Source organism: Miniopterus natalensis, chromosome X, assembly GCF_054644295.1.
Source record: "Miniopterus natalensis isolate mMinNat1 chromosome X, mMinNat1.hap1, whole genome shotgun sequence".
Taxonomy (NCBI): Eukaryota; Metazoa; Chordata; class Mammalia; order Chiroptera; family Miniopteridae; genus Miniopterus; species Miniopterus natalensis.
This window is the reverse complement of record NC_142103.1, coordinates 8,297,693-8,320,952: the sequence shown is the minus strand read 5'-3', so window position 1 is coordinate 8,320,952 and position 23,260 is coordinate 8,297,693. Positions and strand designations below refer to the sequence as shown.

Genomic DNA, 23,260 nt, shown 5'->3' with positions numbered 1-23,260 from the left:
GACAGCAGAATGTCCAAATGTCAGCAGAGTGTCATTATTGTTTGTGATATTATACGTGTAGAAGAAGATTTAAGCAATTATATTGGGTCTATAATTAATAAAAAGCTGGTGTTGAACTTTATATTGGTACCAGACCTTCATCTCTATGAAAGCAAGGATCAAATATGTTTTTTCTATTGTTTCCAGCATCTGACACCCAACAGGTATGAAAGCCTAGTTGTTGAATAAATAAATGTTGAAGAAGCCCACCTGAAGCCAAGAGTGAGCATTGCTTCCTAGAAATCATAGGTTTTCTGGTGACAACCTTTGCGACCTAACCCAGGGAACTGCTGGCCCTGCTATGTGGCACCCCTGGAGTGTGACAGAGAACAAGCCTGAGACACAGCAGAGAAGCTTGGGCAATGATTTGTTGGCACTGTTTGGCCCACCTCTCTGGTCTGGGAGATGAAGGAATATCATTCAATCAACTGTGGACGACTCACACAGAAGATTTCTGTTTGAGCAAATCATTTTCAGAAAAGTGAAATTTGTAAAGAGACAGTGGAACTTTTTGAGATATCTTTAGTTTCATAGGCAAGACATTCTAACCCAAGGTTTCTGAATGGAGATTATGGATTGGGTATGTGTTGGGCGGGAGTGGCTTTGACTGGAGTTTGGGACCAGGACTGATACACACCCAAAAGGTGGCAGGGAGGTAGGTTTCAAGGCCCCTTTTGTCACCTGATGAGATTTTCTTATGCTGAATAAAAAGCTAGGTGCAAAGGAGGAAAAGTATTACATAGTACCATATATGAGAGCTTACAAAAAAGACCCAATGCATTTTTATTTGAGCATTTATTATTTTTTTTTTCAAAGAAATCCATGCAAAGAGAAAGAGAGAAAAAGAGATAAACATGGTAACCATGTTCTAGCAGCCAAACATAGGAAAATAATTTGGCACAACTTGATTTTTTTTTTTTTTCTTTACAAAAGGACAATCTATACTACCACTAAAATTTACCTTCCTCATAAAGATACCATATGATTTCAAAAACATAACACATGGTTAGTCTTCTACTTAATGGCTAGAGGAGGCATATGAGATAAAAAAAAAAAAAAAAAAAAAGGAAGGTGGTCCCCTGTATAGAGAAGACCATAGGGTGCTGAAGGCAGCACAGGTGCTGTCACTAGGAAGTCAGTGCACCAGGAAGAAGAAGCACACCACAGAGAGGGCCAAGCTGGTTAGAACCTTCATGGGGGAATGGCCGTTCCCGAGGTTGTGAGAGGCGACTATCTCATTGTCGTTCTGATTCACATGTTGCTTGCTTCCAGGAGTATCGTCCACATCCAGATCATAAGCCAGTTCTGCCAAAAGAAAGGAGAATTTTAAATACAGGGTTACCAACAGTACCAGGTGTACACTATTCATGGCTCAAGCAGTTGTCTGGACTGCTGGGAAGGACGGCTGCCAGGAGGTGGAAAAGAGATGGGGCGTGTCTGTGGGGAAACAGAGGAAGGACATGACCAGAGGTGTCCCTTCCAGAGATCATACTAACAAGGAGCAGGCTGGCTGTTTCCCTCTCCGCTAGGGCTCCATCCATGCCCTAGGTTGCACAGTGGCCCTTTGCGATATCTCCTTCCTGGCAAAGCTCCACTTGAAAGTCATTTTCACCAGATCTCACTGGTATCAAAATGTAAGGTGGGGTGTGGGTAACTCTATGTGTCTTCTTGTGTATATGTGTGTTAAGGGGGGAGGGGATGTTGTGGAATCCAAGTGCAGCTTTCCTGGGCCCTGCACCCCATATAGATTCCCTCCTGGGAACCTTGCTTTAGAGTTTAGGACCAGGTAGACTGCCATTAAAAGGTGTTTTATTTTTCCCAAAATAGTTCTTCTTTTACTATATGGTTTTTTCATCCCTTCTAAAAATAAAAAATGACAAAAAGTTAAATTGATCTAATACGTAAGATTTAAACTAAGCAAATTAAGACTAAGGAAAGGCTCATGGGTAAGGATTCTCCTCCTCTGACTGCCTACTGTTTATGATATGTTCATCATTCTGAAAAGGAATTGGGATATTGAGGTTGCCCTAATGAGAAAGTCTCTCAGAAGGCAAATCTAAGTAGATATTGGTTTGTTAGAAAATTCAAGATGACTGGCCTTGGCTCAGGGCTGTTTCTTTCAGATTTGCTTTCCCAGATGTAGAGCTTAAATCTACTTCCTTGGCTTTTCTAGACTCAATCACCAATGTTTCTATTTCAATAGCTTGTGAAGGTGATGTGATGTGAGCAACCTCACCAGCCAACTGTCCTGTGGCCAACGGAGCTGGAAAGATCCCTTGGGGACACTGAGACAGATGCATAGCAACCGGCAGAGAGGAAATGGCTGGGATTCTACGGAGGGAAGGAAGGAAAAGGACGGAAGAGCTCCTCTTACAGGGGATGAAACACTCAGCACGTCACGGGGAGAAAAGTGTGAAGCCTCAGCTGGTCCCGGGTGCACAAGGGGCAGGCCCAGGCCCAGGGCTGCTCTGAGGCTGGCACTGGTGAGAGCCGGCAGCAGGGCGAGGGCGATCCAGGCTAGAGGGTCTGATTACACAGACCGTGACGCTATTTTCCAGAAGGGCGTTTGCAGTTTATAATGCCAGCAATTATGAGGGAACCAAATTTACTGGGCCTCAGTCAAAAAACATATTGTAGTCAGTATGTGATAATATCTCAGGGTTTCTTTAATTTGCATGTATTTGAATTACTGATCAATTTTTTCTTTTTGTTTACTAATTATACTTCTCAATACCTAACAGTTCATATGTTTTGATTTTTTATCTAATGGGTATTGACATCTTTCCTATTAATTTGAATATATATTATTGAATCATTTGATTCTCATTCAATATAAATATTTTATTGTGTTATTAATTACAATTTTTCACTGCTGTATAAAGAAATGACTTCATAACTTTTAATATACATAAATAAAAAATATATAGATGAATCTGACTACATTTTGTTCCTTCAAAACTGAGAAAGTTTTTCTTCTTGAGTGTCGATAATTCAAATCAAGTTTTCCAAGAAACCCTCTTACCCAGGGAAAAGCAACTCAGCAGACTAATCTAGATTCTCTCTCTCCACAAAATAAATACATACAAAGAAAAGAAAAAGAGAAAAAGAACAAAGAGCAACACTCCTTGGAAATCAGATCGCTTTCTGTGAAGGGCGAGCTATGCAGAGTGCACGGGAAAGGCCGAGGTCAGCTGTCACTCGGCGAGGATAGCACGGGCTTAGGTCACGCTCAGGTTTCACCGCAGTTGAGAACACATATGGCTGTATCTGTTGAAAGCCCGGCCTTAGGTCTCACAACAACTTCCCAGCTTAAATGAAGAGGAGTATTTTTAGGATTCTCCCAAATGAGAGCACTCTCAGAATCACTTTCAGATTCCTCTTCTGGATATTCCCCTTGCCCAACATTAAGATGAAACAGCTATTAATGTTACCACTCAGTGCCTGTAGTACTTAACTTGCTCTTCAAATAATCTGCAAACACTAAACAGTTTTGTGTATTATAGCAGTTATGGTAAACCAAGCAGTTATGTTGATTCTAGTAGTTTCTAATCCTTTTTGCCACCAAAGACCTCTTTTGTTATTTCTATCTCTTGGACCCTATGTTTTGGAATGATAAAAATGACTACCAATTATCGAGTCCTCATTGTGTGCCAGACACTCTGCTAAGCTATTTATATGTTATCTCATTTAATTAAACCGTCTCAACAATGTAAGGAGGTAAGTATTATAAATCCCACTTTACAGAGGAGGAAGGTCAAACTCAGGTCAGTTTTTTTTTGCTCATATTGGCACAGTGGGCAAGTCACAGAGGTCCTATTTGAACGCAGGTCTGAATCTAAATCTCATATGAAGCTATACCGTCTCTTAAAAAATTTGCATACTAAATAGAGTACAGTGATTAAGCAGTAATGGATTCCTTCTTGAAAAAAATTCTTGATTAGTGAAATACATGCTACCGAAGAGAACTTTTTATTTCATTCTTCCACAACTCAGGAGCCAACACATCCTTTAAAACTGGATTTCCTCCTGTGTACCCTTAAATGAGTCTGGCCACCAAGCTCACCAATGGAAGGATAAAAATACTTCTACAGCATGATTTGGGGGCTGTGGCATTGAATTTTACCAAGAAGCAAAGGAATGGAATAAACACTGAAGATAACATCCAGTAGGCTAGTCCAAGAGTTCAGTGGCAAAGCAAAAGTCAGTGTTTCCACATAAAACTCATCACAAACTTGATTAAATAGCCTTATTAAGCTCTGTGAAATACTGAGAAGAGCTCTGGGTCTGAGGAGCCAGAATGGAAATGATCATATCAGTTATATTTCTCTGAAGAAATCAGCAATGATGGCCAGGGCCAGTAGATGCCCCAGGCACAAAGCCTGGTCAAATCTTCTGCCTCCAGAAAGAATCAGAATGATACCTTTCTGTGCTTCCTGAGCTGTGGCTACAGGTTTCCTGAGGCCCCCCCATTAAGTAGCAGCAAATGTATTCATCCAGTCCCTCAGCCAAGTTCCTAGGGCTTATATTGATGGGAATTTCAGCGAAGATACACTCTGGGCCTCGGCCTGGGTCACCATCACAGATTAGAGATGAAGGGAACAGTTTAGCAGACCACGGAAGCATTATGAGAGACAGAAGAAATAGAATTTTGGTCAAAGATAAATATGGACACACCTGAACAGGGGAAATATAACCTGCGCTCCAGCACGGGAAACGGACGAGGGGACACGTCTACTTGGCAGAATGCAGAAAGCAATCAGGTAAAGGCATAAGCAAACTGCCATGGGGACAGAAGGGAGAGGGAAAAATTCCAAATGGAAGGATCTGGGAAGGCTTTTTGCATCAACTGGGTTATAATCTATACTCTGAAGGATGGGTGAAACTATGGCGGGGCTGATGAAATGGTTATTCATTTTAGGAAGAGGGCTCAGCTTGAGCAAAAGCACCAATATAAAAAACTGTATGTAGGGCATACTTAGTAGGAACAAGCAGCCTCTGTGTTGGAAGGGAGCATAGAGTATACGTTGTTGTGAGGGGGGGGGTGGGGTGTGTGTGTGTGTGTGTGTGTGTGTGTGTGTGTGCGCGCGCGCGCGCGCGCACTGTGTGGGGGGGTGATAAAAGGCAGGAAGGACAATGAATAGCTAAATCATGATGGATTAGGAATGCTAATCCTTTATTTTGTGGGTAATTGGGAGCTATTGAATGTTTTTAAGTAAGGAAACCATATAATCTGGTTTGTGTTTTTGAGAAAAATCATGTTAACATTTCGGAGGACAGCCCTAAGTGGGAGAGAATTATCAATCTTGTCTTGGAAAAAAAAGCAGCCTGTGGGAACAGTATCTGGGGATCAGACAGTAGCAAATAAAAGTTTTTTTTTAAAAAAATGACAAAGAAGCTAAATCTACACCAAACTAAACTTTCTCAGTTTCTTACAAACTAGATGTACTAGGGTAGTCACCACAAACCATTTTCTTTTAAATCACTCATATTTAATATTTATCAGTGATTTTCCACAATATACATTGGTTGAATTAGGTACACATTGTAAAATGCACATAAAATATTTCTATCTTGTAGTTGATTATCAGTGAGAAACGTTTGGGTCAGTAAGATTTTCAGGTTAAATCCAAATATGTTTCTTTTTGTAATCAGTTTAACTATGCTGAGAGGGTAGGCCCAAAAATCCATACTAATTACACACTCAGCCCTGACTCTTTTTGCCCCCAGGTCCTTTGCGTTACAGATTAGATAAACCCTTTAAAATAATCATCAGTCATTATGGTCTGCAAGTTATGTTGCAAGTTTTTTCTGCTTTTTCTGTTGGGTAGAGCACTCAGTGTGGAACCCTCTACTCTTATTCCATCTGCTGGTGGAATTCCTAAAAAGGCTACGCTAGACTTACTATGTGATTGGCAAGTCATTTCCCTCACCTCTGGGACTCAGTCACTCATCCCATCTGCTAAATCAGGGTGTTGGACTGGATGGACTCTAAATTTCCTTCTAGTTTTATTTCTCTCTGATTCCAAGGCTCTTGGGGCCCAGTGAGGGACACAATTTGCTGCAGGCTGCAATCATTCCTTTGCCCACAGAAGCCAAGTTGGCTGCCCCTAGCAGAGCCTCCATCAACAAGTAGGTTCAATCATCTGCTTCTCTGGGGATATGAGTTTTTCTGGTGATCTTCATCAGTTACCAAATTTAGAATCCTCTTTCTTGTTTAGCTGTTCTGATCTTGGATAAGAGACATCAGTAATAAGTCAGTCCAGGCTGGACTGTTATTCTTTTCTTTAAACCCTGGCCTAATAGCTTCCACTGAGGCCAGTACACACAAAGCATTGGGGGAAAAGTGACTGGACCTGGGGTGCATCAAGCAGTCATGCACACGCAGCCAAAGACGATCTGCCAGCCAGTGAGATACGCCTTTGTCTGCGCCCTTACAAAGCCAATGAGGTCTTGAGCATATGATAGGAAGCAAAGCTCATGCTCTCTGATGGCATCAAGGAGGGTGATGCATTGCTCCAGGGCAGCGATTTTCAACTGGTGTGCCACAAGAGTTTTTAAAACATGTGATACCTGACTATTTAGTCAGGAGAACAGACCCTCTTTTCTCTTAGATTGTCAAATAAAAAAATGACAACGGCCAACACAACAATAGCTGTCCAGTGTGAATGAATCAAAATTATACTTTTTTTTTTTTTTTTGTCAGATTGACAAAAACTATATTTTTGGTGTGCCACAGAATTTTAGTAATCAGTTTATGTGTGCCATGAGATGAAAAAGGTTGAAAATCGCTGCTCTAGGGGCCTCACCCATACCAGCAGGCAGACTTCCCAGGGCAGTCTGAAAGAAAAGCTGCTATCAAAATGCCAGGGGAGAGAATGCTACTGTTGAGCCAAACATGGGGGTTTCTTTCTTGCCAAGCTTGCACCAGCAGATGGCTTCAATGTGGTCCTAATATAGCAACAGAGCAGTACTGCTATCCCTGTGTTTTGCATTTGCTGTGTACAGTTGGCCCCCAAGATACGAATATGTGAAACCTTCAGTACATTACTTGGCAGGCCCCAGAGGCTGAAACTGCGGATATCTCTGGAGAAATCATGTTCATGGCACCGCTGCTCACTCCGCTGCCCCTTCCCACAGAAGCCCTTGGGCTCTGCCATTAACTTATGAATCCCAAACAGATCTTCGTTTCCTTTTCTTCCCCTCAGCACAATCCTCCTTCCTGCTACATCAATGCCCCCCTCCTATGTGAACTTTCAGGTGTGAAATGACTACTTGGACTTGAAAGCACAAGAAAGTGACTTTGTGAATGACCCTTGAGTTTCTGGGAGTCTAGATTTTCTTCTTGATAGATCAGAGGAGGGGGAATTGGCACACCTGAGGCTTTTGGATTTTAATTGGTCTAATGGGACTCCTTTTAGAATGGGCCCACTTTATATGCGCCTTCGTGACAAACAAGTGAACTGCCAATCTTGCCTATTAAATGATCATAAATCCTGGGAATAATACAATGGCTGCTCCCGGAAGATGGCTGGGGCATTGAGATGCTCACTTATTTGCTTATAGCTAATTTTAGCTGGCAAACATCCTCAGTTGCAACTATGTGATATTTAAAGAATACAATGGTTTTTCCTTTAATATAGGCATGACCTCTGTTATTATAGTCCTCTGCTTCTCAATCTGGGGTATGTGTATCTTCAGGTTACACTGTGGTGCGCTGTGAATACACAAAACCATGGCATGCTTCTTCCTAGGGATTTAGAGGGGGAAGCACACTATTTTATACAAAAACATACAAGGCCATAGGATAGAGTAGAAATGCACTATTTTCAAGCTCATTTAAGACTTCATAAAATATGTGGGATATAAAACTAAAACTCTTGGCGACAAACAGCAGTGTGATGGCTGCCACAGGGAAAGGGGTGGAGGGTGAAGGGGGTCCTAATATATGGTGACGGGAGAAGATATGACTTTGAGAGATGGGCACACAGAGCAATATACAGATCTTGTAACATAGAAATCCACACCTGAAACCTATATGTTCATATTAACATTGTGGCCCCAATAAATTCAATAAAAAATGTCTCATGTTTACTAGGACGTTTAGGTTATGTCCCATATCCTCAGGAGCAGGTGTTCACTCTCACTCTTCTGTGATGTATGGGGTACTTAGGTGAAAAGGTCCTAAAATCACTGTTAGGCAACTTGTTAAGGTCACCTGGCTTTGTAAACTACCAAGCTGGATACTCTAAATCAAATTCCTTACTAATGACTTAAGGTGGCCTTTTCTATGACAACTTACTTGTCAAAAGGGGAACACCATAGTAAATGCCCTTAGCTGGGGCTCAGACTGCTTAGTTTTCTAATACAAAATGATTTCCAGAGGTTTCAACCACTAACTATGCTTCACTGTTGCATTCAGCTATTAAGAAAAGAACAAACAAAAATATCACTTGCCCGGCCAGGCATGGCTCAGCGGTTGAGCGTCAACCTAGGATCCAGGCGATCGGGGTTCGATTCCTGGTCAGGGCACATGCCCGGTTGCGGGCTCGATCAATGACTCTCTCATCATTGATGTTTCCATCTCTCTCTCCCTCTCCTTTCCTCTCTCTGAAATCAATAAAGATATATTTAAAATATATATACATATCACTTAAGCCCTTTGAAAAATAAACCATTTTACTGTAGAATCTTATTATAATATGGGCTACTACTGTACTTATTTAGGTAGATCATGATTAAAGTCATATTCCCAGAAAGAGAATAACTCATCCTGGAAAACCTCACAGTAATGAGTAGTGGTATAGCTGCTGGTCCTCTTCATTAGCACCAGAATTATCAGCACCTTTCACAGGAGTGTCACGACTGTTACTCTCACATCTAAAATCCTTCTCCCTGGATGCCTAACAGCTTCACAGGAATCACAGCTCATCAAAGGCTTTACTTCCCGCAGAATAGGTGAACTCCTTCCCATGGAAGTAAAGGGCTTGAGAGCCAGTGGAAAAGCTGGTGACAGATACTGCTCAGCTAGGGCCAGGAGAGAAGAGGAAGAGAACAGACTGAGAAAAGGCGAGGGAAGAGAACATTTTAAAGAGGGGAGCGTTCTCATTGTCGAATGTCACAGAGGTAACAAAACAGAAGGACTGAGAAGACACTACTGGCCCTCCTCATCTGTGTCAGTTAGAAGGTTATGGGAGATTTTTGAGAAAAATTTCAGTAGGGTGGTTGGGTCATAACCAAATAGTGCTGACTTGAGGAAAGAATGGGAGTTGATTCGGATTCACTGAATACTGATTAGTCTGCAGAGAAGTTTGAGAGTGAGTGAAATGAAGCACTATCACCTTGACTGTGTGTGAAGTATTGTGGCATTGCTATCAACGTCACATCACCTAACTAATCTGTAGAACCAAACTTCGTTAGAAGGTGCCTCCATAGTTCTAACTCAAGGCTTCTTTGGAAATGCTATTTCTTGTTATCCTTGATGCATAAACAGCCTTTACTAAATACTCAGATACTTGTAAAACTACATGAATAGCAGATTATCTATAATAGCCAAAAGGTGAAAGCAATCCAATAGATGATAGATAATTATATATAAATAAAATGTGGTACATCCATACAATAGAATATCATTCAGCTACAAAAAGGAATCAAGTATTGACGTGTGCTACAAGGCATATGAATCTTGAAAACATGACACTAAATGAAGGAAAATACCATATAGTATATGATTTCATTTATATTAAATATAAATAGGCAGATTAGGCAAATTTTGGAAATAGTGGGATGGTGGCATAAATTGTTAATGTAATTATGCCACTGAATTGTACACTTAGTGGCTAAAATGGCAAATTTTATGTTTATATATATTTTAACATGATTAAAAAGAATAGAAACCAAAAGATAATAGCATCTGGGACACATCTCAGTTCCTAAGGAGAATACACTGCTACTCTGGTATTTTGTTTTGTAGAGGGGTGAGTGTGTGTGAATATACCAGATATAAAAGCTCTACCCCAAAATCACACTCCTTTGGTGCAAAAGTCATTAGGTTAGGTCCTTTGCCCGGCCGGGCGTGGCTCAGCGGTTGAGCGTCGACCTAGGATCCAGGAGGCCGCAGTTCGATTCCCGGTCAGGGCACAGGCCTGGATTACGGGCTCAATCCCCAGCCATGGGAGTGCAGGAGGCAGCCGATCAATGACTCTCTCATCACTGATGTTTCTCTCTCTCTCCCCCTCTCCGTTCCTCTCTCTGAAATCAATAAAGATATATTTAAACAAACAAAAAAGTTAGGTCTTTTGGGCATTTAAGCACTACCCTAGAACTGCAGATACGACTTCTAAATTGGAAAAGAAGGGCAAGGGCAATTTTTGTCAAGGAGTTTTATCTGAGACTAAGTATTTTTAAAAAGTTTCATAGAACCTCTGGAAACTTACATTTACTTTTGTGACTCACAAAAATTATGCTAAGCTGAAACCATGTAACAAAAATTGATCAAAGAATATACTCTGTCCTCATTACTTTAAAAAATTTCATAGTCTAGATTCACTGAGCTCTGTTTATAATATAAATTTCAGGCATGATGCAGTACAGAGGCATGCATCATTAGGTTTTCAGGATGTAGAAGGAAAACACAAAATGTCACTTGCAGCCAAATCCAATTGCTGGTGATGGATCAGGAGAGTGAGGGAGTGGCCTTATAGTCCCTTGGAGCCCAAGCTTCAAGATGCTCAATGAACAGTTCTTTAATAGAATCTGGGGCAGGGCTTTAGATATACTTGAATGGGAAAACCCAAAGTCTGGTAATCTTCCATCTTTAATCAACTGTGGTAAATCTTACAAAAAGTATACCTGAGAACTAAAATGCTTACAATGTCCTGGCGATGCCCAACAGCAAGGAAAATTATTAACACAATAGTCAATAGGTCAAAATGGCTTAAATCCCCAAAAACCTCATCCTGGGTGTGGGAACATTGCAGGCCAGAAATCAAGAGCAGGCAGGTGTCCTCAGAAATGAAAGATGAAAAGCCTCCTTAAATTGTTGTATCTGAATTTAAAAAAACTCTCTAATCATGAAATGCCTCCCTCATCATCAATGGATACTGCAGTCATACCATCCCATTCATCATTTGCTGAAAATGGCAAGTACTTTGAAGTTCCCATGTTTTTCTTCATGCTGCTCCCTCAGCCTGGGATAGTCTTTCTCTTTCTCTCTCTCCCTCTCCCTCTCTCTCTCTTTCTTTCTCTTTCTCTGTCTCTCTCTCTGTCTCTCTCTGTCTCTCTCTCTTTCTCTTTCTCTCTCTCTGGCCTCATTTTACATGATACCTCTTCCGGGAAGACTTCCCTTCTCACCCCATCCAAATTAATCACTTCCTTCTCTGACTATCTGTTGGCCTGTACCTGTGTTATAGCACTACTTTCAATCTGCCTCACTGCTGAGTTAGTCATTGCTACGTTCCTCTCCGCAACTCGACGATGAGCCCCATCAAAGTAAGAAATGGGTCTTATTCCTCTCCAGCTCAAACACAGTACAGTATTTGGCTAGCACACACTTAAAAACATGTTTGTTGACTGACTGAATGAATGTATGAATGAATGGCTCCACGACTAAACACATATCCCCAGTCTATTGAGTGTGTGCAGGTCAAGGGCTATGTCCTTAACAGAGAGACCCTTCCCAGGGATCCTCATCAACTGATGATTTCCTTAGGAAGAGCCCTACTGAGCTATGATGAAGACAAGACCAAGGTAGGGCAATGGAGGAGGCTCAGGAAGCAAATGGCAAGGCTCAAACCCTGACCTCTAGATTCCAAAGCCCTTCTGACAACAGCCAGTTCTCATTACCCACAGCATCAGTTCACAACACTCAGTGTGGATAGAATCTACAAAGATTATTTTCTTATTCCCTTTTGCTGCCTGGAACGTGATGCCTTGCTATGTGAGCAGCTGACATATACTGGCATTCTGTGTGCCATGCTGGACAGAAAGTAGGTTTTCTGGTGACTAGGTTCCATTTATTTCTCACTTTGAACCTTCATGATTGGGTTCCCACACTTTTGACTCCTGCCTTTGCTTCACGATCCACCCATCTCCGGGCCACACCCTGCCCTTTCCATCACCACTGATTCCCAACTGCAGGAGCCGCTGGTGATTGAAATTTCAGTGCTTGTCTCTGTGACATCAAAATATAGCTTCGTTAATGAAGTCCCTTGGTTGGTTACAATACTACAAAGCATTAAGACTTCAGTCCCTGCAGTAAAACATGCCAGCATCCTGTTCCCCTAGCAGAGGTCCATGAGATGACTGCCAGGAAAATACAATTAGGTGCTGGCACAGGAATAAATATAATTCCTTAACCTAAAAGTTCTGTGTTTTCATTTCCCCTATTTCGATTTCTCGATTCACTTCATTTTCTCTTTCCATTGCTCTTTAACCTCATGCCCTATGTCCAATTATTCTCTTCTGTCCAGTCATTGCTCTACTAAACATTCTCTCCTGTCCCCACAGTGTTCTTTTCCTTATCCTTAGGCAGAGGGTAAGGCTGGGATCCTCTGACAGATTTTGAATCTTATAAATGCTTTTCTGCTCCTCCTCACTTTGATTTAAACCTCTAACCTGGGTTTCATTTATTCTAGAAGGGGTTATAGCATCTCCTTCCTTACTCTTCCACCAGTGTTTCCATTCCCTTATTGTTTACCTGTCAGCATCGTTCCTGCTTCTCAGCTCAGATTCCCTCACTGGCCCCTGCAGCGCCACAGACCTCTTTCTCTGGCACGGCCTGATCTCCTGTAGCTGCTCATGCCCCCTTTGCTCAATTTCCCTTCTCTCTGTCTCCATTTCAGTTTTTTCTTGTTCCATAGCCATGCCATTTTAGTTACTGCTGTTTGATGGCCTTGTCTTTCTCCTAGGGGGAAATGATTTAGACTTCAATAAAATTTTTAAACTTTCTAACACATAGTGCAATCTGAAAATTGCATAGGCTGACTCTAGGCAGTGAGCTCTATCTCCAGAGGTGGTCCACAACACTTTGGATAGGCATTTGATAGAGATATTGGTGAAAGGATTCACACATAGAATAAGGGTAAAGGTAAATAGCTTCTGATAACCCTGAGATTCTAGGATTTCCTTCAGGTCTTTAGAGGTCTCATAGCAGGTATGAAGGGTGAAGGGACAGGGTTCAAATGACCTTTTGACACAGACACTGTCTGGAGGGGAATTTAAAGAGACTGCTTTGGATATTCTCTCAAAGAAAGGGATCAGTGTCTTTTGTGGATCACAACTAGCTTAGAGAGGATGGCTTTAAGTTTGCCAAGTAGTTATCAACCAAGACATAATTTTAAGGGAGTAACTACTGACCTGCCAAAGGTGGGGAGAAAGAACCGCATAATCTTTCCTGCTTGCTAAGCTGGGACTAGGACTCAAAAAATCATCGGAATGTTTATCAGGCAGTATGAAATGTACGTATATGGTATGGATAGTCATGTGGGGATACTGCCTACATAGAAGGTGAAGCAACCAAATCAGGAATTGTTTACATTGAATTTTTACCTACCAATGGGGAACGATTAGCAGTAATTCACAGGTGATAGGCATCTTCCTCAATGCAGTCACCTAATGGTCAGGATCCAGAGGAATAAGAGTCATCAGATAAAGTTCATTTGGGGAACATGATTAGGACATAAGTTGGAAGGAACCAAGGAGAAGGCAACTGAGGAGAAATAGCTAGATGACCCTCACACTAATAGCTCAGTGGGCATTAGAACAAAGCAAGCAAGTCCAAAGGGAGGCAAGAAAAGGTAAAAAGATGTCAAGTGGCCAAAACTCATCCCTATAAAGATGTAAAAGGGAAAAAGGGAAATTCTACCAGAGAAGGTGGCAGCCAGGCATTCAGATCACTAATGAGACATATAAAAACTAGCAAGAAGATACTGAACCAAAATAAAAATATGCTATTGGCAAGAAATGAATACTTTAATTAAGTAGAGTCAAGGGCAGCCCTGGTTTCTTATAACTAAGATGGGATAGGAGTTTCCCATATTATTTTTACACGTCTACAGAATACATCAAATGTGCTTGTTAATGAAGATAAATCCATCTATCTTATTATTGGCCAAGTCAAATTATGAAGGGAAATGCCAAGAAGAACGAGGTATCATACTCTAAGCATAATAGAGGTATTATTGGAAAATGAATGATGAGATTTTACAGTGAAAAGCCCTTGAAGGGCCAATAAAAAAAGCTTTGTTTATACACATTAAAATGTAATCATTAACAACAAAAACAGATCAAAACTGGGACCTTGTAGCGTGGCACCCTAAACTTCTTCTGGATATATATGCTAAATAACAATGCAACTATTTTACAATTAATAAAAGGGAGACAGGGAATAGGCGGATAATACTCATTGCTTGGTGAAAAGCAAATCAAACATATAAAGTAGGTTTTGATTTTGCAAGAGAGTGAGGGAGGGTCAGGATGCGGCACTGGTAATCTCAGGTGCTTCCTGTCACTTTATTTCATGGGGCTTTTCCCAACCATTAAAAAGAAAAGATTAGACTGGAAAGTTCCACTTGGAATCATAGCTTGCCCCAAACTAAATTCCAAGAGATTTTTTTTTTCATTTTAAATTTAGCAAGGTGTGCAATCATCATCAATTTTAGAACATTTTCATCAGCTCAATGGCCAGCAAGATCCCTTATGCTCTCAATGAATTCTTTTTCATATTGAGCTCTCTGCAGCTTCCAATACTGTTGGCCACTGTCTGTCTTGAAACTTGGTGTGCCCTTTACTTTCTGACACAGCTTCCTCCTGGGTCCCACCTCTGCCTCTCAGATCATTCTCACAGAACTTTTATTTCCTTTGCAGGCTGGTTTTTTCTCTCTTGGCCCTCTCCTCTTCTCACTTTACAAGTTTTGAATGCTCTCATCTATGCCCCTAGTTTTATCTATCACTGAGGATTTCCCAATTTACTGACAAGTAAGTGCCTGTACCTAGCCATCCGAGTGTCCAAGCCTGCAAATCACCCTATATTCCTCCTCCTTTTTCATGCTCCAGGCTCAATTAATTATTACATCCTGTAAATTCTCTTTCCTTAATATTTTCTGAATTCTCCTTTCCATTGCCATTGCTTGGTACTGCTACTACTTAGATTATGTTCCCATCATCTCTCACCTGGAGAACTGAGACAGCCAGCTGTCTTGTCCTCCAGCAAACCACCCTCCACACTTTAGTCTTTATTTTGTTAATTTTATTATTCAACAAATGAATACATTCTTGAAGCTAAAGAGCCAAACAATACCTTAGCATGTAGAGTAAAAAAAAAGGAAGCCCCCTCTACAACCTTGCCCCTCTCACAACTCCCCAGGAGTATTTACTGGTAAATTTATTTTCTATGCATATGATACATATTTACGATGTTTTGGAAATATTTGCATGTTAATACAAGGAGAACTGCTTCATTCCTTTTAATCCTCTCAATAAATTCCATAGTATGAATATAACACATTTCGCCATTTCCCTCCTGATTGCCATTCAGTTAGTTTCTAATTTCTCCCTGGCACACACAATGCTGTGGTGAATAACCTCTGACCTACACCTCTGCATTATGTGGTGTATTTCTATGAGGTATATGCCTAGAATAACCCTGGCATGTAGGAATGGAGGCTGCATGGGAAGTAAGTTGCAGGACAGTGGGACAGAAGTTGGGGAAGACTGGTTGGAAAAGATTGGGAGAGAAAGGAGATATTTTCTTAAAAAGATGCTGTAGAGCCCTGGCCGGGTGGCTCAGTTGGTTGAGCGTCATCCCTGTGCACTTAAAGGTCAGTGGATCGATTCCTGGTCAGGGCACATGTCCAGGTTGTGGGTGTATGTTTCTCTCTCTCTCTCTCTCTCTCTCTCTCTCTCTCTCTCTAAATATATGTGTGTGTATGTGTGCTTATTGATTTTTGAGAGAGAGAAGGAAAGAGAGAAAGAGAGAAGGAAAGAGACTTAAAAAAAGAAAACTAGTATTACATTAAACTACACAAACTGGACTGTGAAACACATCCTAGTAATATAACTTGTCACTGTGGTCTGATTGTACCCTTTTTACTTGTTTTTCATTCCCCCCCCACAATTTTATTCTGGAGGATACTGAGAATACTTATTAGAGAAGATAATGCGAATCATTAAGGGGGTGGAAAATAAGTCTTTCGAAAAAGTGTTAAAGGGAATATAATTGTCTGGTGATTCTTGATTCACTTCCCAAAGTGGTAACATTTGGTCCTGAGACCCACTTGACTGAGAATTTTTTAATGCCAGTAATAAGTTCATTGCTCAGTCTGCAAATCCGCAACTGCATAAGCAGTAAGCAACAATGTAAAGTGAAAATCAAAATGAACAAACTGTAATTAGGTATGCGATGTCACCAGAGAAAGCAACTTACTAAAGGAATCACCATGATTAAAGATGCATTCTTCTTAAACAGAGATTGTTTTCTTTGATTGATTTGTCCTGATCAGTACTCCCTATGTCATGCAGAATACCGGTCAGACAGCAATTTCTGTTGTCTTTTTAATTTCTCTGCCAAGAGATTAGATAAAGTAAGTCGATCTTTTCCAGTCTCTATAATTTCCTCACAAATGGAAGGAGTATTAACAGAGGGCTATAGAGACAGATTACAGCTTAGGTCACCCAGGGGAGAAACCTGAAGCCCCCCTTTGACTAACAACATGGTAAGTAATCCTCAAATCTTTTTTTCCTTAGTATTAAGCCTAAAACCAAGTTTAGGAGGCCTCCTTTTCAACTTGATTTTTTTTTTTTTTTTTTGGTTTCACCTTTCTCATGCCCTGGCCAGTCAGTCAGGCAGCAATTAGATGGTCTGGGGCCCTGATTACAGACTTAAGCAGCATTATTTACCTAAGGGTCCCTGTCACCCTACCTTCTTGACCTAACTCTACATTTTTCTTTTTTCTATAGTTTCTGTCCCTAAAACCTCTTCTAATCCTTGTTATTTCCATAGTACTTTTTTGGAGAATATAGGGTTAAAATATATCAAATTCTGGGTCCTTATCTTTGGTATCATTACCTGAGTCCTTCTAAAACATTTTGGTTTAATGTATTATCATGAATAACCCCTTGAAGTGTATGAGTGGTGGATGTGGAAGCCCAAGATGAATGGAAGAGCTTATGTTAAGTATGGTTAGTACAATGAAATTAATTAATTAAACAGTTGTTGAGTAGTGGCAGTACTTATTGATGTATAGTAAGTTCTCACTTAAAGTTGTTGATAGGTTCTGTGACTTTAAGTGAAATGATGTATAACAAAACCAATTGATATAAACAAGAATTAAATTCCTATGGCATTCTCAATGTTATAACGAAACTACATTGAAGAAAACGATGTTTGAAGTCCTGCTGTACTGGGAATCAGGCAGGCCAGGCACTGTGGGTACAGGATAAGACATGGAATTTACCCTCAAGGAGCTGTCCATCTAGCAGGAGATGGACACATGGTATAGGTGTGAGGAGGGAGAGAAAAGAACATGAATTTAGGCACCTGTTGTTTGCTAGACATTGTGCCAGGTGCTGTGGTGAATACAGATATGAGGAAAACTCAGTCATTGGCCTCCAGGAGCTCTCGATCCTGTCAAGAAGATGAGGTGAGTATAAAAATAACTGTATCCAAGTTAGAATGTGATAAGCGCCACAAGAGAGGCACAAACCAAGTGTGAGAATTCTGAGCAAGGGAAGATCCTGTTGAGGGTTGTGAAAAGGGAAACCTGGGGAAGTCTGATCCATAGACCTCTACTGCTCTGCCCTTAAGCAGAAAACACTTGTTATTTAGTCCCAAAGTCATACTACTTCTCAAGTGAGATAAGATATGTAAATATGATTTGTAACCTTAATGTGCTCCACAAGCATGTTACTTGTTATTTGAGAAAACCATGAATGTTAGACTTTTCTCTGGAGAAACACTGCTCTGGAACCTAAGCAAATCCCTCCTGCTTTCACACTACCTTTACCCACCTTGTTATGTTCACCCTTCCTCTCTCTCATCTTAATTGTTTGATGATTCACACTGTTCAGGGAAGGATTCTGTGCTTTGGTCTTCTCCATTGACTGACAGGAAAGCCAAGTCAATAACACAGGGCCAGATGTGCAGAAGGCATGGATTGCTGGCTACGCCTTGTCACCTGCACATTCACTGTCACTGCCCTCGGAGAGATTTCCAATGCACCGCCCCACTGGTGTTCCCTGTATCTGAGCACAGGCACAATGGGGTGCAGCTGCTCTTCAAATGAAACCCTAAACCCTTTCAAACACTCTGCAATCTAATTTCTCAGCTTGCCAGGCTCTGAAGATTTCCCTCTGTACATTTTTCCAGCATGATGTGAGATGCCAGTTTAGTGGAGAGAGATTTGGAGAATTTCTTTTAAATGTAGTCTCCTTGAAACAGGAGGGCTTTTCCTCCTGCAGTTTTTGCCATTAACTATCTGTCAGTTTATTTGCACATTTTATGAACTGAAGAACAAACATATTCCCACTTGAAAATAAAGGAATTTGGAAGGGTTATTTTGCCAGTCCTAATTATGGAAATGAAGACAACTAAAAGCCAGACAGAGATAATGAAAGAGGACAGATGTGATGAGATAAGGGAGCGACAAATCCTGTGTCTCATATTCTCATTCCTGCTTAAAGAAAGCAAAATGAATTTACTTCAACAATGTAGAACATATGTTGTTGAAGAAGTAAAGACATAGACCACTTTCCGCCCAGCTAGTGCTGCTCAGCAGTTGAGCATCAACCTGTGAACCAGGAGGTCACGGTTCGATTCCTGCTCAGGGCTCATGCCCGGGTTGCCAGCTCGATCCCTGAGTGCAGGAGGCAGCCGATGAATGTTGATGTTGATGTTTCTATCTCTCTCTCCCTCTCCCTCTCCCTTCCCCTCTCTCTAAAAAATCAATAAAAACATATTTTTTAAAAAAAGACATGTATCACTTTCCAAAGAGTTTCTTTCTGAGAGGTACCATTGTGCTGGCAATGATCACCCTCCAACTTGCCTCACTACCTTCCTCCCACTGCCTATTTTAAAATATCAACTCACCTTGGGTGAGAAGTATGTTGGTACTGTAGATATGGGAAGGATGGGAAGGCTTCATCTAGTAGATTGGTAAATAGAGACTATCAGCTTGAATTACTGAAATTAGCACGGCTAAGGCAATGTCACTATTCAAAACAGTGCCAATTTGGAATTTCTTAATGGCCTCAGGAGAGGGAGTCTTTATACATCCTACAATCTCTCTTCATTCTTACCTAAATTCCTTCTCATAGATGTTATGAATGGCCTGTTTTGCAGCCAACACAAACTTTGTCCAGTAAAATAATGTAAGGAACTTGGAATGAAAAGAGATTAGCTGTTCCTGGCTCCTCTTATTTTAAAGCAGAAATAACTTTGGCTTCTACTGATTCATAGGCAAAGCGTGAAATACAAAGCATGCTCAACTCTCGATGCAGCATGAAAAGGACCTTAAAATATGCCCAAGAGCAAGTAATAGACTTATTAAAGGGAAGAAAAGAGGCACTTTTCACACACTCCCAAACTCTTTAGTCCTGTTATATCAGTAATCTTGCTTAAGAATTTCATTCTATTTACATTTCTTTTCCCTTTAAATATCCTCAGGATTCACAGGGCATCAAATATTGAAGCTTGTAACACATTAATTTCTTTATGTTAATTACAAGGAAGGCATGTAAAATGTACAAGAGATAGAACTTGGAGCACTTGCAACGATTTCAAGAGGGATTAAAAATCAGTGCTGTAGTTTTAATTGAACACCTGATAATTTATCATTACAGATATTTTGGGAAGCAAACTTCGAGTATCATCTTTTGACTGTTTTTGGCATTGTTCCAGAACAAGTGCATTTGCCATTAGGAAATTTAGTTTCTGTTTGATGACACAGGGTGAGCTGCAGCGTTTGGGTGATTATGAAAACAATTACAAAATCGTAACATGAAAGGCTTTCAAGCCACAGTACATAAAACACATAGCTCTAAAATAGATGCACGCACACACACATAGGCCTTCTGCTTTAACTTTATGAGAACTCGAAAGAATAAAAATAGTGCCTGAAAAAATTTTGGGCATCTTGGAATATTTGTGTGAAATCAAAAAGGTGAAGGAGTCATGAAAACTTTTCTAAGCAGCATGAAAGTTAGAAGGTAGCCTGGTTCAGTCCCCCTCAGGGGTATTAGGATCCAGTCTTGATTTTCCCCAAGGTTAAGAATAAATTACTTAATGTCTATGCCTCAATCTCCATCTTTGATATAGTTAATATAGTAAAGTAGGGCTTAGATGGAATTTGCACAGGCAGGTCCGTTTCCACAGGATTAGTTAGGAGTGGGGATCACTGCCATGGGACCAGGGTAGGAATGTTAGGATCTGGAAGGGCAGTGTCAGAGGCTGAGTATCCCAGGCTCCTAAGCTTCATTCTCTGAGGTCCATCACTTCCTAGTTATGTGATCACAGTCCTTTAAATCTGAGCTTTTAATTGTTAATCTGCAAATTGGGGACGATACTACTGCCTTCACAGGACTATAGAGAAAGTTAAGTGAGATAATACCTATGTCCTAGTTAGTAGACAAAAGAAAGGGAAATGTTCAGGAATAGGGAGAAAGAAAAAGGTCATCTAAAACATGTTTCTGTCTCTGAATAGAAGTAGAGGAGAATGATGTAAGGCTGAGTTTGGGCGTATTTAAACTTTGTTTAGGAATCAATAAATAAAGCTGGGCTACAAGATTCCAAAGCACTTGGGGGAGGAGGGAAGACAAGCTGACTATCTAATGCTTTAGAAACAAGACAATAAAGTTTTTTTGTTGAATTAGAGTTTCTTTTTAGAAAGTCAGTCCAACTGATTTTATCAAGATAGTTGGATCGAGTTTGAATATGCAAGTTAGTTGTACTAAGTATTAAAAACATTAGAAATAATTCAATTTATAAATTATGCTCAAATGAGAAAATAAAGAGACCATTACAGGTAATAGTTAAAAGATATAAAATGTTTTCTTATATAAAGTTCCAGCAACTATTTTGAAATGCCAGATCCTAGATTTTCAGATAAAAATCAAGTTGTCCCTCCTCATAGCTTTATTACTAATGAAAGTCAACAAGCTAGCACATCAGGCATTTTTGTAATAATATAAGTCCAAAGACTTGCTTTTTCCTTTCGAGGCAGTTCAGCCTACTTAGTTCTTTATTTTCTGACAAGGTTTCCCTAAATTTTATTCCTCTATAACCAGGACCCTGGACCTAGGCATCAGTATTTTACTTTGCCAGGCTCAACCCTATGGCCCATTTCCACTGTGCATACCCTGGCCATTTCTAAAGATGGGATGCTCCTCTGCCCTCTGACAATGTAAGGGTGGGGCTCTGACCAACTATTTCATCAGGCTTCATGCCATACTCCCAGGCTGCTTCTAGAAGTACTTTGGAGAAGAGTGTGCTGGAGAGGTTAGGCCAACTCCAAATTATGAATTCATGACCTAATAGAGGAGTTAGGGATCTTAAAGGGATCCTAGGATGAAGACTGGGATTTTGGCCCACCCTAGAATGACCTGCCATTGTTAATTTGGTTTGGGCCCATTTGTCAACCTCGAACTCTGCTACCAGTCTGTCATCTTAGGAGAGATGGATCCACAGAAGTGATGGGAATCTGTAGCCACCAAGAAATCTGACAGCCTTCTGATTGTTGTGCTTCTAACTGGGACAAAACTGAGAAGAAAACAAGTGTACCTTTGTTCCCTTCTTAATTACATTTACACTGTAGTCCTTCCTAATCCTCTCAAGAAATTTGTTGACTTCAGGGGATCAGGACAACCTTCCCGGGCTGGCACTGCTCAATCAGAACTCACTCCTCTCAACAGGTCTCTTTCCCTCATGAAAATATAAGTCTCAAACCCCATTTCTGTAAGGCCCTATGTTTTGTTTCAGTGGCAATGGATGGTAGTGAGAAAATAAGAAAATCTCCTTTTCCAAGGATTTATACTGTGTACACTCTAGGAGTACAAAATAGATCGGAAAAGGAGGCAGTGTAGTAGTATAGGGTAACCAGAAAACAGCTGTCAATAATGGCTCTACTATATAACAAATCTGATTTGGGCAAGTTATAGAATGTCTCTGAGCCATAGTTTCCTCACCTACAAAGCAGGGTTGTTGTAAGGAGATGTGAAAGAATTTACCATGGTGTCTGGCGCAGAGTAGGTGCCCAAAAATGTAAGCATACCATGAAAAGGTAAACAGGAATGGGAGATCCCTGACCCCCCCTTGGTCCTCAAGATGTAAAAAGGCCTTTCAAAATCTTATGTACTGCATGCCAAAGTGCCAAAGCTTATAGGGAACTTTCATTCTTGTATACATTTTAATCTCTCTAAAGTAACAATTTACAAATTCTTTTCTCTCTCAAGGATTCTTTTGGCAGAACTAATACAAATATGTTAGTAACACAAACCACAAGAAGAATGGAAGATGAACAATCAATATAACCACTATAAAAATATCAGGCAGATGCTCTTCTTTCAACTGGTTCAAAGTTGCTAAGTTTTCATGCTGGTGTCTCCTTTTTAAACAAATATGTTGCTGCAGATGGTTTATATCCTTTCCATTAAACTGTGGGATTTCACATGTATGGGAGGTGCTAGGCAAAGATGCAGAAACTGTCACGTCTTTAATACCCTGGTGTAGTACAGTCAGGCTTTTCTAACACCCATTGCTCCAAACTCTTCCCAGCTCCACCCCATGCTCCACTCTGGACCCCACAGTAGCTTTGCAGGAATGAATAAAAGCACACCTTGGGAACAGTTGCCACATGTCTTCTTAAAAGTCATCAGTGCCTCATTACTGTTCACAGGATTAAGTCCAAACTCTTTGGTTCTTTTGTGTCTTTCTTCCCCTAGAGATCAGGTATGGTCATACTGAGCCTCTTTATTCTCACTGTACCTAACACTGATGACCGCGAAAAAGGTGCTCAGTTAAAATGTATTGCTTTTCTTCCATTTGAGTTCCATGATTCATGTTTGGATTGATCCTTGCCTCTATCTCCTGAAATTCTGATCAAAAGTTATTGGCCAGTGTCTCTGGCACTAAAGATTTTCCCCCCTTTCTATTAGGAATACTTTTCTTTTGGAAATATAGAAAAGCAGTTGAATTGAAAGTCAACTTGGAATTCAATGTACTTCATGTATCTGC

The 23,260-nt window shown here is 40.6% G+C and overlaps 1 protein-coding gene across 1 annotated transcript in view; it reads right to left on the bottom strand.

Annotated features, from left to right (window-relative positions):
- Nucleotides 1-1,093: 1,093 nt before the first annotated feature.
- GPC3 (glypican 3) overlaps nt 1,094-23,260 on the bottom strand; it is a 355,125-nt gene continuing 332,958 nt past the window's right edge. The window contains exon 8 of the mRNA XM_016198007.2: nt 1,094-1,344. Within this exon, the coding sequence (XP_016053493.2) occupies nt 1,175-1,344 (170 nt within the window). The 3' untranslated portion in view covers nt 1,094-1,174. The remainder of the gene's footprint in view (nt 1,345-23,260) is intronic.